Genomic DNA, 18,437 nt, shown 5'->3' on the forward strand with positions numbered 1-18,437 from the left:
TTAAAGAGTTGTTTGGCTTAGATGAGCCTAACTCAAAAACATTTTTGAACCTACTCAGATCATTAAATTTATATTGTACTAACAATAGCCCAACATGTGGGAAAGACTGTTTGGACAATATTAATTTCTCAATAGACCTATACACTTTTAGCACAGCAGATGAATGTTTTGCAGATCATGATCCAGTACAGTGCACATACCACAATACATGGTCAGATAATGATTATGTGACTGCAGGTAAGAAGCCAAGCATGACATGGGTTAGAGGTTGGAAAGAGGAATGTATTACGTTATATACAGACTGCCTTAGAAATGTAAATTGGGACTTTGTGTATGAATATGAGTAGATAAATCAGAATATGAGTAGATAAATCAACTCTTGAAACTCTCTTTAATATTTGATTAAGACACATATTGATTTATGTTACTCTTGTTCATCACTGAAAAGAAATGATTCTACGCCAAACAGAAAAGCTAAAAAGTTAAATGGTGCATTTCTGACCTGGCTGGTATCAGGATAAAGATGATTTTACTATACAAAATGTATAAAAGTAATTGCAAATGTGGCATAGAGCAGTATGACATTTCTTATAAAGCTTACTTGAAATGTAAAAAAATTGTAAAGCTGAACTTAAACTTACCAAACAAGTTGCCTATGAAAATTATGTAGAAGAAGCTCTGAAAAAATGTAAGGCTGCCAGGGATATTATAAAACAATAACCCACTTCTACCCAAACTAAAGACGTCCTGCGTGAGCCAGAAGAGCTCAATAAATACTTTACTACCATAGTAAATGAATTAAGATCTAAAACTAACCAGTCAAACCCATCAGCAACTGATATACTTCCTGATCAGGTTCCTAGAGAACATGAATTCCATTGATATCTTGTCATGCTGTTTCAATATTTTCTAACCCAAAAAGCTTGGACTGCTACTGGCTATCTAACTACAATCTAAAAAAAAACAATACACCTTATTTCCAAACCACTTGCTTTTATTGTGAATAAATGCCTAGAATTTGGAGTTTTCCCTGGACCAGGTCAAAGTTTCAAACGTTATACTTACAGACAGAAAGTGGAAAAAGTATTTTCTCGGGAGCTATAGGACAGTGTCTATTCTTATAATGTTTTTCAAAATATTTGAAGGTATTTTCCACATACTGCTTTCTAACTACCTCGAGAAACATAATCTACTTTGTAGTAGACAGCATGGTTTTCGACAAGGTAGAAGTACCCATTCTGCAGTCCTTGAAATTATTAATCACACAATAAATGCATTTGAAAATAAGAATACAGTCTCTCTTGAGCTATTCAATTTGAGCAAGGCTTTTGACTGCATCCTCTTTGACACATACTAGCCACATTACAATATTATTGAATAAATAATATAGATTAGAAATAAATTAATTCTTATCTAAATGACTCGAGGCAATTTGTGTCAATTCAAAATAGGCATTTTTCCCTGAAGAAAGTCACATCTGGTCTGCCTCAAGGCTCTGTCCTTGGACCATTCTTCATCACTGTTGCAATTAATGATTTACCACATTATGTTGGGCTTCACTCAGTTGTTTGCTGTGTGGACAACACAACTTTACTCACCACAGATCAAGATATGTTGAGGTTATACCAAAATTCACAGGACTCTCTCGCCTTAACTCTAAACTGATTCTCATCTAATAAACTAATGTGCAATCGAAAAGTACTCAACACCTGTTTCTGGGATTAGCTAAAGACACAGAAGCAAAATCTGTAAAACTGCATGGAATACATATTGATTCCAAACTAAACTAACAATACCATATTAACCATGTCTGCAGAAAGATATCAAGGATGTTCTACCTCATACGTAAAGTATCTAATCTAATGAGAAATGGATATCTTAGGACAGCTTATTTGTGACTTTTTCAATTTCACTTATCTTATGGGCTGTTGTTAGAGAACACTCAAATCACATCATCGATGTATTACTGATCCAGGAAAAGATGCTACGAATAATGTATAAGGTTCGTACAAGGGAACATTGCTGCCCTTTATTCATTAAGACCAAATTAATGACAATGCTAAATCTTTATATCTATGCATCATTGATGTATGTGAAAAACAACAAAGCAGAGTTTGACACTAGAGAGAATATATACTGTCATGACACCAGAAACAAGAAGTGTATTGACAATCCTGGATGTCAAAAACAGGCAACTCTCACAAAGCGAACTATTTAAATTTTTTTAAATAAACTGTCAAATTCTGCAATTAATACACCTTTCAACAATTTTAAAAGTAAGTTTTATAAATGATTAATAAACAATCCATTCTACAGTTTAAGAGAATTCTTGGATATGAGTAGTGTAGAAACTGAATTTTAGGACTATGATTACTATCCTATACAACAGGTTAATATTGAATAAATTATTTGTACATGCAATAGAACAGAAATTAATACAGATGTTGCGACTGTACATCAATGTTAAGCCCATTCCACAACATGTGGTCAACGGCTACTAAGGAATCTGAATGATGATTTCCTTCTGTTCATCAATCAAAAGTCTGATAACAAATTTTGCACTCACTCATCTCATTTGAAAATTATCAGTTAAAATGCTTTGCACAGACCCATATGAGATGCATCAAGATGATGAAGATCAATATGTGTTTGAAAGATGAGGACTCTCATGAAACGATGTGACCTATCAAGGACTATTGGATGTCATGGCTCATTGGTGAGACCTACAGACTGTAATCTACCTCCCAGATGAAGGAGTCCATCTTCAGTGAATGAGTGAAAGCATCCAATTTTAGAATAGCCACTTCCTTTGTGTACTGCACCGCTGACCTGTCAAGGAGATGACATGATTTCATTGTTATAGCATAAGCCAAGCCATACATCCTAATCACAACATGTATTTTAATTTGATCCTTTATATAATTTCAAATTACATATTGGGTTAGTTGTGTGTAAGATGCAATGCATCTTAATAAAAATCAGTCCCACACAGATTGCCAGTGCTGTTCATTATGTTTACAGTACGTTGATTTGACTGAGTTTACATGAGTTCAGAAGGGTTAAAAACATTCAAAGACAATAATAACTACAATAATTAAATTTGAACAGAATGTTGTTGTCTATATCAAATGACTGCATTTCATTATGGGCTAATCTGATAGCAGATTTTGTCAAGGCAAAGTATTTTGAAAGTTACTGGTACATCAGTGTTTCAGTTAGTTGAAACATTATCTTCTGGGTGCAATCAGTTACCTGAACTGAGGTATTTTAACCACTTGCTCTGATTGAGATACTTCAAGTGCTTCAAAAGACATTTTCAAAAATGAGTTGAAAAGGAACTCAAACAGTAGTCCCATAAAATGCTTGGTGGTTTCAGTTCATGGAAATTATTCCCAATAAAACCTATTATTCCAGAACGACATTTTCACTCTGCAATGGAGTGTGCACAGATATGAAACTTCCTGGAAGATTAAAATTGTATGCCAGACCAAGACTCGAACTCGTTACCTATTGCCTTTTGCGGGCAAGTGCTAAACCAACTGAGCTACCCATGTACGACTCATGACCTGTCCTCACAATTTTACTTCCACCAGTTTGAGTATCAGCCTAGCACACAATTTTAATCTGCCAATAACTTTCAAAACCTATTACATCACTGTAAATTTGACGTTGTTCTGACTTTCAAGACATAGTAATGTTAGGTATGATTTCTGAAATTGGAGTCACACAGTGAGAGCTGACAGACTACATTTAAGTAAAATGACTTGTATAAAGGGAGAGGAATAATTTCAAGCAATTTTATGTCACAGCCAAAAGTGTGTGGTATGTTACATCAGACCCAACTTTTATTACATGAAAATTTAGGTTGTGATGAACAAAGAGCTTTCTGCCTGAAGCAGTCAATCAGATGTAGTGTTCTTGCAATCTTATATTGGCAAAACAAGAAAAGATTATATCACAAATGGTGGAGATAGACTTCTACCAATGATCTGACCCACCAACAGATGTAACTGAAAACTTCAGATAAAATCTCAACTGACTAATACATATGTTCCCCAATCATACGTTTGTCAATAGTGAAGACTTTAATCATCCAAAAAAGTTTTGTAAGTCATGAAAAACACAATCTATCCTGAGAAACATTACTACATGCTTTCTCTGAAAGCTAATTAGAACAGATAGGTGATATAAATATACTGAATCAAATGGCAACAACTAGACCTGACCTCTTTGAGGCTGTTTACATCAAAAATATGATCATGAGGCAGTTGTAGCAACAACTGTCTTATTCCACACAGAATTTATAGCTGCATTAGCCCCACTTACCATGAGCAAAAAACTGTGCCAGTAATTTGAAGAAAGTGCAAGTTACACACATGCACACAAGTGATCCAATCTCAAAGACAACCATCTGTTGTAGAATCTTAGAACTTATTCTGAGCTCAAATGCAATGATGTATCACAAACAAACTGAGCTCCTCTATGCCAAACAGCACATATTCTGAAAATAATGATCATGTAAACTCAACTTGAACTTTTCTCATAAAACATTCTAAAAGGCATGGACAAGGCATTCAGGTAGATGCAGTGTTTCTTGATTTCCAATAAACATATTCCTGAGTGGTATCACAAAGCATAATAATGAAAGTATGATCATATGGACAATCAAATTAAATTTCTGGTTGAAATTTAAAAAAATGGAGACCACCTTCATGGCCAAGATTACTAACACATGCTTCTTGTGCAATGGCACATGGCTTGTGGGGGGAGGGGGGGCATGGAGAGGGGGGGAGGGGGAGGGGGGGGAGGGGGAGCCAGTTTCAATTCTGGTGGTGGAAAAAATTTTCACTACCAGTATTTACAGTACTTAGTAGGCATGGGGAGGAGAGGTGGTGGCATAAAGTTCCTGACCACCAGACTTTGTGTCAATATCCTGGCTTAAATATCCAACATCTTAACAGTGTCTCATGAAGCGAGGGCACATGACACTGTTGATGGTGATCATCCATCAGGTGGGGGACATTAAGCTTGGTGGTCCCCTTGATGCTATTCACGAGGAGTAGGCTAGGTGCCAGCACTGGGTTTCAGCCTCACCCTTCTCTTATCATCATCATCACATAACACAAACATCACACTGCAACACGCACACACACACACACACACACACACACACACACACACACACACACACACACACACATATGCAATGTTACAAATGTTGTAGCGAAAAATGTTGTAAGTGACTTAAAAATTATGGGAAGTTCGGGATGGATTAACAACAATATGAAAAAGTTAGTTTGCTACTCACCACATAGAGGTGGCATTGAGTACCATAAAGGCATAGTGAAAAGAATACTAGAAGTATTTACACTTTTGGATAAACTCCTTCCTTAGAGGTAGAATTCTCAGACAGTCACAGAGCAAAACTAACACATACGTTGGTTACTGTCTCTGACTGCTAGGGCTCAACTGCAACTGTGTCTGATATGAACAGCAATCTGCTTGGGTCGGAGGGTGGGTGTAACAAGGAGACATTGGCCATGAACAGAGAGGAGAGGAGCAGAGATAGCAGAGAAGGGGTGCAGGAGGATGCTAATGGTGCCTATGGGAATGTGCAGGGAGATAGTGGGGACAGATTACGTGCTAGGTGCAGTGTCAGGAGGCTGTGATGGCCAGAAGGATGGGGGTGCAGGTGGGGGTGGAGGGGTTGGCAGAAGTAAAGAAGAGAAAAGAACATGCAGGTGCATTGGCAGGACAAAAGTCATGTATGTGGTGTGGTTGGGAGCAGGGAAGGGGATAATCAGGTGGCAGACAGGGAGTAGGGAAGGTTGAGGCAAGGGGGATTATGGAAATGAAGGAGAGATATACTGTAGGAAGAGTTCCCACTTATGCAGTTCAGGAATGTTGGTGTTAGCTGAAGAAGCAAGATAACAGTCATTAAAGGGAAGCACGCTGTGTTGGGTGGTGGTATATTCAGCAACTGAGATGTCTAGCCGTCTCTTGGATACATTATGGCAGTGGCCATTCATGTGGATGGACAGCTTGTTAGCACTCATGCCCACAAAGAATGCTGCACAGTGGTTGCAGTTAGGTTTGTAGAGCATATGGCTGCTTTCACAGTGACCCTACCTCTGATGGGGAGGATATGCCAGTATTAGAACTGGAGGAGGTGGTGGTGGTGGTGGTGGTGGTGGTGGTGGTGGTGGTGGTGGGAGGATGTGTGGGATGGGTCTTGCGTCGAGGCTTGTTGCAGGGATATGAGCCATGAGACAAGGGGTTGGGAACAGGACTGTAGTAGGGGACAATGATAATGTGTAAGTTGGGTGGTTGTTGGAATACCACTGTGGAAAATGTGGGGAGGATGGTGAAGAGAATATTTCTTACTTCAGTGTAGGATGAGAGATAGTCAAAACGCTGGCAGAAAATGTGATTCATCTTCAGTTTTTATTGTTGTGTCATTCTCAGTTGCATATAATAATATGGCATGTAGTTGCTTCAGTTCAAGGTGGTACTGAGTTGAGATGAATGCTTCTTCGTGATCAGGTTGTGGGTATGTGGGGTACGGCAGGTGAATGGTAAAACAAGGCATGGGAGATCTGTTTCTGGACAAGGTGACCTCAGTGAGGCCCTTGATATATTTGGAGAGGGGCTGCTCATCACTACATATGCAGTGACCACTGGCAGCTAGGCAGTATGAGAGGGATTTCTCAGGGTTTAATGGATGGCAGCTCTCGAAGTGAAGGAATTGTTGCTGGTTGGCAGGGTTGTTGTGGACAGAGGTACTGATGTTGCCATCCTTGAGGTGGAGGCCGACATTAAGGAAGGTCGCTTGTTGGGCTGAGGAGGACCAGCATGTGCAATTAGTCTAATCTTGTCTTAGCAAATCTTATGGGAGCGATACATAGAGGGATGAAGAATAGCTCTAGATTCTTCACTTAATACCGTTTCTTGAAACTTTGTAAGTAGGCTTTTGCAGGATAATTGGTGTCTATCTTCATGAGCTCGCCAATTCAGGTTTTTCAACATTTCTGTGGTGTTCTCCTGTTAGTGAAACAAACCTGTGACCACTTGTACTGCCCTTCATTACATACATTTAACAACCTCTGTGAGTCCTATTTGGTATGCATCCAACATAATTGAGCAATAATCTAAGAAGTTATTTGTAACCAGTCTCTTTTTTAGACTCATACATATTCTCAGTATCCTGCCAACGAAGCAAAGTCTGCCGCATGCCTTATATCCTACAACTGAAACTATGTAATAATTCCATTACACATACCTTCATGTTTTTATCCTGAGGCACTTGTGTGATTTGACTAATACTGACTATTATTTAAACTAAACTACAGTACCAAGCTTTGTTGTACCTGGGACTCCTATTATTAACACTGTTTGACACTTAATTACTGTGAGCACACATATGCTAACATTTCTACAGCTGCAGATGCACTACAACTAAACCTCTATAGCAGCTTTTTAATCACCAAGATATAAAATTTAGGTATGCTTGCAAGCTTAAGCAATCTTCCCATCATTAGCATAATAACCTAAGTGAGCACCTTCTGTAACCGAGTGTGAAAATTCCTGAAACTGGCATAAGATAACAAATTAAATTTGATGACATAAGAAGTGATTAGTTACTACAGTTCCAAAATATTAGTCACAACTGTGAATAATGTAGACATCTGTTGCATAAGGTATTGAACCATTACCTTTTGCTGAAACAAGAAAATTTGTGCCCTAATGGGTCTCGAACTTGGATTTCTCATGTATCGCCAGTGGTTGCCTTAACCATCTCAGCTACCTGTGTACATTTCCAGACCAATCCATACCTCCATATGCCACAGTTTGGATCAGTGTTGGAAGTGAGCATAAATATCTGATAGTTAAGGTGACTGCTTGCAATAAGAAGGAAATCCAGTTTTGAGTTCTGGTCTGCCACAATTTCCATGTGTCTCCAATAGGTATTGTTCCAATTCCTAATGCAGCCTATGTCAAAGTTACCTGCAATTGTGAGTAACATTTTGGAATTTAACACACTGTCAACAATGTCTCTTTCTTGAGACATCCAAGCACAGTAAAAATAAAAAAATTAAAAAATTAAATTAAAAAAAAATTACTACGGTTCCTCCCTCAGTAATATATGATGTTCCTTCATCCATTATTGGAAAAAGATATTCATTTTACATCCCTAAAGGTTCTCCTTCATGGTGACTGTAATTATGGAACCCAACGAAGGAAAATAAACAGCAATCTGAAACACTTTTTGTGCTATATGAGGAGGCTTTTGTTCACCACTGGAAAAAGTGCATAACAAAGGAAAGTAAAAAATAATGTTACCATTTTTCACCAAAATATTCCGGGATTGAAGAATAAAGTAGATGAGCTCCTGGTTTGTTTAGATGACATTGGATCTGATAATGTAATAGGTATACAATGCATGTCTGAGCATCACATTGTGTCTTATATGGAAAAGGTAAATGTCAGTGGTTATTAACTAGCTGCACATATGAGTAGAGAGAATAAGGTGAGAGGAGGAGTTGCCATATATGTCAAAAGTTATCACTGTGTAAAAAGTGTAGATACAAAAAAGTTTTGTCTAGAGCAACATATAGAAGCATCTTCCTGTCAACTTCAACTGAAGGAGGGCTCTTTTATAATTGTAACAGTATATAGGTCCCCTTCAGGAAACTTTCATTTATTCCTGGAAAACTTGGATGCCTTGTTGTGCTATCTGTCAGACAGGGGAAAGCAAATTATTATTTGTGGGAACTTCAATGTTGATTCACTGAAAGAGGGTAATAGGAAGAATGACCTGGAAGTCTTGCTCGGTTTTTTCAATTTGACATCTGTCATTAATTTTCCTACTCGGGTAGTAAAGGACAGCAGCACATTGATAGATAACTTTTTTATAGACCAAAATAAGTTTAAAAACATACATTCTTGTCCTGTTGAGAATGGCCTTTCTGATCATGGTGCTCAGCTAGTTACAATACATGGCATAGCTCCATTCAGTAATTCAAAACTACCCTCCAAAGTTGTGCGTTCAATTAATGACTCAACAATTAGAAATTTCAGAGAAAATCTTCAGCAGTTAGACTGGGATGAGGTGTACTAGGAACTTGATGCCAATTTAAAATATAACTTAGTTCATGATACACTCTTAAGAGAATTTGGAAACTGTTTCCCCAAGAAAGTAGTTAAATCTAATTTTAAGAAACCAGATCTGACAGTCTGACAGATAGCCACATAGCATTTAAAAGGAAATTAAAAGAATTTCTGAATGGCAACTCCTTTACTCATTAAATGAATTTTTGGATATAATAAGTGGGTAATTCCCCCCCCCCCCCCCCCCCCCCACACACACACACACACAAAAAATATTTGTAATGTAATATCTTGTATAGACACCTTTTGTTAACCTGACACGTTCCACGTCATTATGAAATGTCGTATTGATGATCTATGGAACAAGTTCTAATCTAATATAATCAAATCTAATCTTGTTCTGACTATGCACTAAAGTTTTATTATGCACCATAACTCTAATTTTATGTACAGTGATAATCACCATCTCTATCATTTATATCTTCTGACAAAACTAATAGGAGAAACAATAAAAATAAAAGTACAGAAATAATATTAATGAAAATTAATAGTAAATGAAGAAATAACAGAAAAATATAAGAAACACTGCCCTGTAGCAGCACATGTTTCAGTTAAATAATGAAATTTGTATGATGCCACTGCTTTGCAAATGTAAATGGAATGAAATAGGAAAGTACTCTCCTCTATATAGACTGAATGTGGAAACCTTACCAAACATAAAATGTGCCCTCATCCATATCAATGAAATGAAAGAAAATGGAAAACACCAGTAATATCTGCAAGGAAATTTTTATTTTTAATATGTTGCCATCTGTACCAATGTAACACACTAGTGCAGTGTAAGACTGTTATTCATGAGACCAATAAAGGTCAAAATCCATGTCGTTCTCACTAACTTTTTTCTTTTTTTCCAGGTCAGCCTCCACATCATATATCCAATAGATTTTCCACCTATTAATTCATCAGATTTTAATGAAGGGCTTAGAAAACTTATTCCAAAAACTTGCAGTTTTAATCATCAGCAAGTACTTGACAAAATGCTACAGAAGCGACCTCAGAATATGTTTTTATGGCGTGAAAAGCTGCCATACCCTCAAAATATATTGCGAAATATTGCTAGAAAAACTTGTCAAAACCAGTATTTTGTGTGCCCTGATATAGATATGATACCAACATCAAAAGTTGTATGTGATAAACTGAACAAGTTTCTTGAAAATCCACAACAAAAAAGTTGTCTCAAATGTGCTTATGTAATTCCTGTATATGAGATATCTTCAAATGTTACAAGAATTCCCTATAACAAAACAGAATTGACTAAGATGGTAAAACAAAGATATGCAAGAGTCTTCCACTCAAATGTCTTCTGGCGAAAACCAATGGTTATCGAACTTATCTTACTGGGAAAATCAAAAGGAAAGTTCAAAAATGTCAGTATCATATGATGCTGGTAAATATTCCTTTTGGTATGAACCTATTTATGTTGCACAAACATCAGCACCTCTCTATGATGAAAGATTTATAGGTTACGGCCTTACAAGAAATACACAGGTATGTAACCCGCAACATGGTTGGTTCTTTACTATTCTGTCATATTGGCTCTGCACATTAAATCTGATTTCATTCCTTTTCCTACAGATTTATGAAATGTATTTAGATGGATGGAGTTTTAAGATTTTAAATAACATCTTTTTAGTACATTGGGATTCCAAAATCGGAGCAGTCAGAGTGCATTGAGAAAGAAACAAGCATTCGATAATTTTGCTGTTTTCAAGGACTTCCTTAGAGAAAAGACAGTGAAATATGACAAGGATCCATTGAACCTGTTGCAGATGTATGAGAAAATGAATGTAAGAATAAAACTACAAAATCTGAATGTAACAGAATCTGAAAATTTTATTCTTACTTAAATTTCTGGTCATGTTTAGTAACTTTCTGTGGCAAAATAATTTATCTTAATAATAAACTGTGATAATTTACATTACTCTTGAGCTTCTTATTGTAATGGAAGAAAAAAATGTGCCAATTCATAAGAAAAAATATTAGTGCTAATGAGTGCATGTGACAAAAGAGAGAGAAATAGTTAAGTGGATTTAAACATATTCTGCAATTGCAATGTATATAATGCAAAACAGTCTGTTCATAGTAATCCAGAATGAAAGCTCATGTATAGTTTGTGATACTGTACAAGCAATGTCCACAATAGTAATACCAATTGAAGCAGGCACTATGCATACTAGCCAACATCAGATGATTTTGAATTCTGCACTTCAGTCTTGTAACTTCTTTGTAGTGGGAGGTATGTAACACATCATGTGGGGCTGCCAACCATGTGATCTGCACAATAACACCATCAGTCCTACTGTCTCCATTATTTAACAATTGCTGCTCTGCTATCTATCAATATAGCATCAGGTTTTTCCCAAAATGGTAACATACAGTGTGACATTCGCCTACTTTATATCTTTATTTGTTGTCCGTGGTGTCAAGGTACTTCATTGCTACACTGGCTGAAAAATGGAGTTTGGAAGTTCAACACTGACTACTTTAAATGATGTAGCCGACAGGTGCACATTTGCGTTTCACAGTTTTTTACTTTCACTGTTCAACCCCCCCTCCCCCCCCCACCCCCCACCCAAGAAGACACAATTATATGACCAGTGCACTCTATTGTTTAACTTTATACACGCCTCATCAATAGTTTGCAGGCAAATATCAACTTACTGTTAGACTATTGTACAGTCTGTTGTACATCTGTGACCAGTAAAAACCTAACCACACATTTCACAATCTTTCAAATAAATTGAACGGACTTTGTCATTGCTTTAACATGTGGCCTATTGGTGTAACACTTATTTCACAGTTAGGCTGATGCATTGTTGTTGTTCTAACCAACACAGGTTTCTTGTTTGAAACTCGGCTGCGACTGACTGTCTCGGGACCAAAAATTGGGCCCTTGGTATATATCATCATAATAATAGGCCCTGAAACTACACATTGTTCAATGTTTAATTTACAGAAATTACAATTAAAACTTAACTCATTAAATTAACTAAATACATTGAAAAATTGCATCTTTTTACCAATTTATTCTACTACAAGAGTTAACTGATGAAATTAACAGATATTGTTATGCAATACTTTTTACAGAACTGTTAACTACTTTGGAATTAATTAAGGACTGGCTTTGCTAACATGTTTTCAAATAGAGCCAAATAGATCCTTTAAGACTTCTATTGGTGGTTCTTCCAGATGTTATGTTATAAGGTCAACAATAGAATTTAAGTTACGAAACAATTACTGATTCACCTTATAACAAAAGATACTAACTAGGAATAGTGGAAATAAATTAGAAAATCTATTACATACCTAAAACTGAGCACAAAATTATATCTTGTGCTATATTCTTTAAAACTGAGGGCCAACCTTTCATGATAATGAAAATGCAGATTATACTAACATATGTTAATGGTAATTAGCTAAAACTGGAAAAAAAAAATCGAATTTAAGGAGGCAGACGGCAAAACAAGAGTGGAAGTAAAAATATCCCAGCTTGCTTCATCACATCACCCCCTCATTGGATTGATCAGACAGATATTGCAAATAGCTAACTGGCCAGTTCAGTTACTACAAGTGACCCCAGGAAGTGGGTTAAACAATCTACACAAAAAAATTACATATGAAATCTTATCAAAACTACAGTACATATGTTTTTTTTTCAACTGGCCACATGAAAATCTCCATATAAAATATTTACACACACTGTATTCTACAGTGTCACAAAATATCCACAAGTTATACTTTTAACATAATATTAGGCATCTTTATTGTAAGTGATAACTTTTTGGGTAAGTGAAGATTACAGTCTAAAATACATATCACTTGACACAAGTCCTGTCTTGCTTCAAATAATAAATCCTCATGGGTTGCAATAATTTAAATTACACTGTGCATTGCAGTTTACTTTTTTAGACAGAAAATTGCATTTGTTCAGTGTTAAGAATTTTTCACAAACACTTTCACACTTTTAATGAGCTTTTATACATTTTCTCACCAAGTTGTCCACAGTTTCAAGATGTTCAAGTGGCAGTTAGCAAGAAAATGCACTGCTATCAGTTCCCTTGGATGTGGTTCTCCTCTGCCACAGTACATGAAAAATTAAACAAAATACTCTACTTTAGTACACTTACTTTTACTTGTAACTTAAGGGTAAGAAAGAAATTTTTAACAGTAATGGCAAATAATGGTCATTACTTCATGAATAAATGCATTACCAGACAGTTCTCATAGCACTAAAATTGGCTAAAGTACGAAAGGTGAGGAGCAATAAAAATCTAAAATCAAGTACACCTTACACTACAAAACATAACTCTAAGTCATAACTCTGTCTGCAACAGGTTAAACTTGAAAGATTTGGTCTCTTTCCCGTTTGCAAAATAGCAAAAACTCAAGATGTGCAATAGCATGGGAAAAAGGTCATAGGTTCTAGAATAAATTAGATGGCTGAGATGATGTACACAAATAACAACATCACACCTATTATTGTATCAACTCAAAATGGAGAAGCCATCTCATCACAGATGATACCAGCAACAAAAAAAGCAGCAGAACAACCACAACCAACAGCAGTTACACAAAATGCAGCAGTACAAATAATAATCGGAGCAGAAATGCCAACAACAGCATCACCATCAGCAGCAGCATCACAGACAACAGTAACAGCAAAAATCCCAGCAATAGCAGGAGCAGCAGCAGACATGGAAACAACCATCCACAGGGCAGCAAGTAGATGGAAAAGGATACCTCCTTCCCATCTGAAGGATTTTTTAATTGCAGATATGGGAAAAAAGAAGCCACCAAGATAAGTAACATTAAATGTCTAACACTACTCCACCAAAATATTCAGTGTGTAAAAAAGAAAGTGTAACATCTGGAAGTCGAGTTACAAATCTTAGAAAGCACTGTTATCTGTATTAGAGAGCACTGGTGTAAAGAAGGTGAAATCTTATATATTAATTTACCCACATATGTTCAAGCATGTTCTTGTTGCAGAAACACAATGAAAGGTGGAGGATCATGTATTTATGTTAAGAATGGTATTGATTTTAAAGTCAGAAATGATATTATCATGCTAACTGTAGAGAAAGACTCTGCAGTGTCAGCACTAGAGATAGTTGCTATAAATATGCCCATGAAACAAACTATATTATGTTATACTGTTCTCCAAGTGGTAATTCTGGGACATTCTTTTCAAAACTTATACAAAGCCTAGAACTGGCATTGACTCTGAAGCATAATATCCTTTTTTGCGTGGACTTTTACATAAATAGAACTAAAACAGATGACACCAGTAACACATTTATGAATATCCTACATAGTTTTGGCATGTCATCACTAGTCAACTGTGCAACAAGAATAAACACACATTCATCATCTACCACTCACCATGTAGCTACAGATGTAGGCAGAGAAAACTGTGATGTACTTGCCAAAAATCTGGGCCTGTCTGACCATCTATGTCAGGTTATAAAAGTAAAAGCTTGTGTAAAAAAAAAAAAAAAAAAAAATCAAAACTGCATGTATATAATAGAGTCTACTCTCCATCAGGTTTGCAAGAGTTTTCCTTAAAGTTAACACGAAAGTTGGGAAGGAGCATATACAGAAACTAAAGTGAATAGCAAATTCTCCAATTTTATGTCTGAGTTTAAATTAAAATTTGAAGAAACATTCCCCAAAGCATTAATTCCTATTGGAACACCCACCAACAATAAATGGATTACTAAAGGAATTAGAAAACGTGCTCAAACTTGTAAATACCTAAACTCTATTAAAAAGACAATAGTGATCCAGTTTTTTTGCACTACTACAAAAACTACAAAAGGATCTACAGGAAGGTACTCAACACTGCAAAAAAATCAAGCAACAATAGGGTCATAAATTTAGCCAGTAATAAAAGTAAAGCTGCATGGGCTATAGTCAAACAAGAAACAGGAACTGTGAAGCAGAGAGGTACAAACACACAAATCAAGAGCAAGGAAAACTTAGAAAGTAACCCAAAAGAATTAGCAAAATATGTGAATATCTACTTTAGCAGCATTGCAACAAAGCTACACAAAAATGTTCCAAAAAGTGCTAATCAACCAATACAGAAGCATATAGTAGACTCAATGGTATTGCTTCCAACTACTGAGGAGGAAGTATGCAATGTTGTAAGGCAATTAAAGAACAAAAACTTGCCAGGGTTAGATGAAATCCCAATGTGTGTGCTGAAAAAATGCATAAATGGTATCAAAGCTCCACTGACAGAAATCGTACATGAATCCTTCAAAACTGGTTGCTTCCCTGTCTATCTGAGGCATGCTAAAATTTTATCAGTTCACAAGAAAGTATGCAATGTTGTAAGGCAATTAAAGAACAAAAACTTGCCAGGGTTAGATGAAATCCCAATGTGTGTGCTGAAAAAATGCATAAATGGTATCAAAGCTCCACTGACAGAAATCGTACATGAATCCTTCAAAACTGGTTGCTTCCCTGTCTATCTGAGGCATGCTAAAATTTTATCAGTTCACAAGAAAGGTGATGTAGAAAATATTGAGAACTACAGACCAATAGCCCTATTGTCATGTTTTTCCAAAGTGATAGAAACAATAACGAAAAACAGGCTTATGAGCTATCTAAGTAAATTCAACTTCCTCTGCAACGACCAGCATGGTTTCAGGCCTGGTGAGGTACAGAATCTGCAATAGCACAATTTACAAAAACAGTTTTAGAAGCACTAGATATGAACAGCTATGTAACTGGCCTTTTCCTAGACCTGTCTAAGGCATTTGATACAGCTGACCACCAGAAGCTGTTGCATAAGTTAGAGGCACTAGGAGTAAGGGGAGTGGTTCTCAAATGGTTTCGTTCATATCTAGAAAACAGAGTACAGTCAGGAGAGATCACACATGTCTCCATTGGATCTAAGTACACTGAGAAACATATATCTGATCCACTATATATCAATATTGGGGTCCTCAAAGAAGTGTACTGGGCCCAGCATTGTTTCTGGTATATATACATGATTTCCCACAACATATCAGCCATGGAGAGAAGACATTGTTTGCTGATGACAGTAACATAGTAATCACCAGTAAGACACCAGCACAAATGCTGGAAAATTCTACCGAAGTGCTGAGGGATGTTCACAAATGGTCTCAGGAAAACAAAATAATCCTCAACATAAATAAAACAAATACAATATGCTTTAGAATGAACAGAAAAAAGAATCCCTTAAATTTAAAACTAGATAACATCTTCATAGATGATGTACCTACAACAAAATGCTTAGGGTTGCACACTGACAGTCAAATGAAATGGAATGAATATGCTATGAAATTCTCAAAAAATATATCTACAGAATGTTATGCACTCAGAGTCCTTGTATCCACATGCAGTAATTAATGTCTGAGAACTGTATACTTTAGTTATGTTCATTCAGTAATTAGTTTCGGTATTATTTACTGGGGAAACAGTGCTCAGAATTTACAAACAGTATTTAAAGCGCAAAAGAGAGCAGTAAGAATAACAAAAAACAGTAAGCGGGCCCACTGTAGAGAACTTTTCAAAATGTTATCAATTCTAACTGTTACTTGTGAATTTATATTCCAAACCATAGTGTACCTCAAGAAAAATATAGTTTTCATAACTATAGTACAAGAACAAGTCACTGCCTTCACCTAGACAGGAAGAATAAACATAAGACTCAAAATAGATTCTTGTATGAAGGTGTAAAACTGTATAATAAACTGCCGCAGAAAAGAAAAGAAACAAATAATATGGACCGCTTTAGGAAACAATCTTAAATTGTTTTTGCAGGAACACTGCTTTTACACTAAGTGAATTCCTTAGTACAAAATGATCGTAAATAACTTTTGTTTCACAATATTTAACTATATGTATCGTTTTGATAAGGAGCAAAAATGATTATAAATAACATATGTCACAAGGTTTAACTACATCTAACAACAAACTGTATAAATATGAGGTGGATGCTCAGCTCAGTTACACCAAACAACACCTTATAATCAGGAGTTTATCCACTTCTTTACACAAGTAAGGCTTACAAAGAACTGGATGGCGGAACTGCACAAAGATAATGTTTAGCTTAGTTCAAAGACGATGCTCAGATTGACAGATTGATACTGGTGTCGAACTCATTGGCGCCACATAGCCCCCCCCCCTCCCCCCCCCCCCCCCCCCCCCCCCCCCCACAGTACGGAGTACTCTTGAGATGCCGGGGGGAGAGTGACTATGGCATGGGCAGGGGTGGTCCGTGGGAGCCGGACCATGGTCAGCTCGACAGCGTCGTCGGGGAGCTGTGTGGGTAGATGTCGTGAAGGAAGGTCCGACCACCGAATCTGGAAGTCATTGAAGCATGCTGGGCGTTATAATGGGCATGCTGGTCATGTGGCGATAGGTAGGCCGGTGGTTTGCGGGAGGAACGGAGCGACGACAACGATGTCCCCGGTGGGTGTGGCGAACACACGAAGCATGTCCAGGTTGACATTGGGTGAGAGGGGAACACATTTCACCAGGTGGCAGGGAATGGCGGAGGGTGTGTCATGAGCACTGGATGAAGGGAAACACATGACAAACAGTGTGTCATCACTTAGTATTACAGAGATGTCGTGGATTATGTCCGGGGAGACAGGTACAAACACCTCGAGTGAGGGCATGTTCAAGATGGGGGGGCGTGAGAAATCTTGACAGGGCAAGGCAGGCGACGGGGAGAGGTCGAAGGGACTGGAGAAGGGCCCGGTGGCAAGGGCGTGATCGTAGGTAAGCTCGACGTGGGGAGCATGTGATCACTCGATGGAGTGCGTGAGACCGGAGTAGAGGGCAAGGTCAGAGAAGAGCATGACGATTGGAGCTAGAAGTCACTCGACCAAGTGTGTAAGTCCGATGTAGAGGGAGTGGTCAGAGCGTCGTGAGCCACGACAGTGAGTGGCGTGGTCGTGGCCTGAAGGGGGGTAGAAGCAGGCTCGACATGAGTAGGCTTAAGTCTGTTGAGAGAGACTGTAACAGCTGAATCTTTTATCTGGATGTCATAGGTGTTGGCTGAGCACCAGAGAACTCGGTATGGGCCAGTATATGGAGGTTGGAGGGGAGCACGGACAGTGTCATCTCGGAGCATGACATACTCGCAATTGTTCAGAGATTTGGGGACGTGAACCTTAGGGTGGAAATGGCTGATGGGCAGAGGGATGTGGAGGTTGATTAAGTGGCGTGTGATGCGCTCCAAAAAGGAAGGTAAGTCAGACTGAGGGAGAGGAGTGGAAGGGCTCACAAGT

At 37.5% G+C, this 18,437-nt stretch overlaps 1 protein-coding gene and 1 long non-coding RNA gene across 2 annotated transcripts in view; both read left to right on the top strand.

Moving 5' to 3' along the window:
* LOC124710793 overlaps window positions 1–10,115 on the top strand; it is an 86,979-nt gene extending 76,864 nt beyond the window's left edge. Inside the window, exon 3 of the long non-coding RNA XR_007005410.1 lies at window positions 10,023–10,115. This is a non-coding gene — a long non-coding RNA (uncharacterized LOC124710793). The remainder of the gene's footprint in view (window positions 1–10,022) is intronic.
* Window positions 10,116–10,315: 200 nt separating this feature from the next.
* On the top strand, window positions 10,316–10,938 carry LOC124781860 (beta-1,4-glucuronyltransferase 1-like). Its single transcript, XM_047253899.1, has 2 exons — window positions 10,316–10,656; window positions 10,744–10,938. The coding sequence occupies exons 1-2, from the start codon at window positions 10,444–10,446 to the stop codon at window positions 10,840–10,842; spliced, it is 312 nt and encodes a 103-aa protein (XP_047109855.1). The 5' UTR covers window positions 10,316–10,443; the 3' UTR covers window positions 10,843–10,938.
* The last annotated feature ends 7,499 nt before the right edge of the window (window positions 10,939–18,437 follow it).

This window comes from Schistocerca piceifrons, chromosome 1 (assembly GCF_021461385.2).
Source record: "Schistocerca piceifrons isolate TAMUIC-IGC-003096 chromosome 1, iqSchPice1.1, whole genome shotgun sequence".
NCBI lineage: Eukaryota > Metazoa > Arthropoda > Insecta > Orthoptera > Acrididae > Schistocerca > Schistocerca piceifrons.

What these genes read in the sequence shown, in the direction of transcription:
- LOC124781860 (XM_047253899.1), top strand. Translation starts at nt 10,444, where the DNA reads ATGCAAGAGTCTTCCACTCAAATGTCTTCTGGCGAAAACCAATGGTTA. An exon ending in GCCTTACAAGAAATACACAG is followed by an intron (nt 10,657 to 10,743) that starts GTATGTAACCCG and finishes CTTTTCCTACAG; the next exon opens with ATTTATGAAATGTATTTAGA.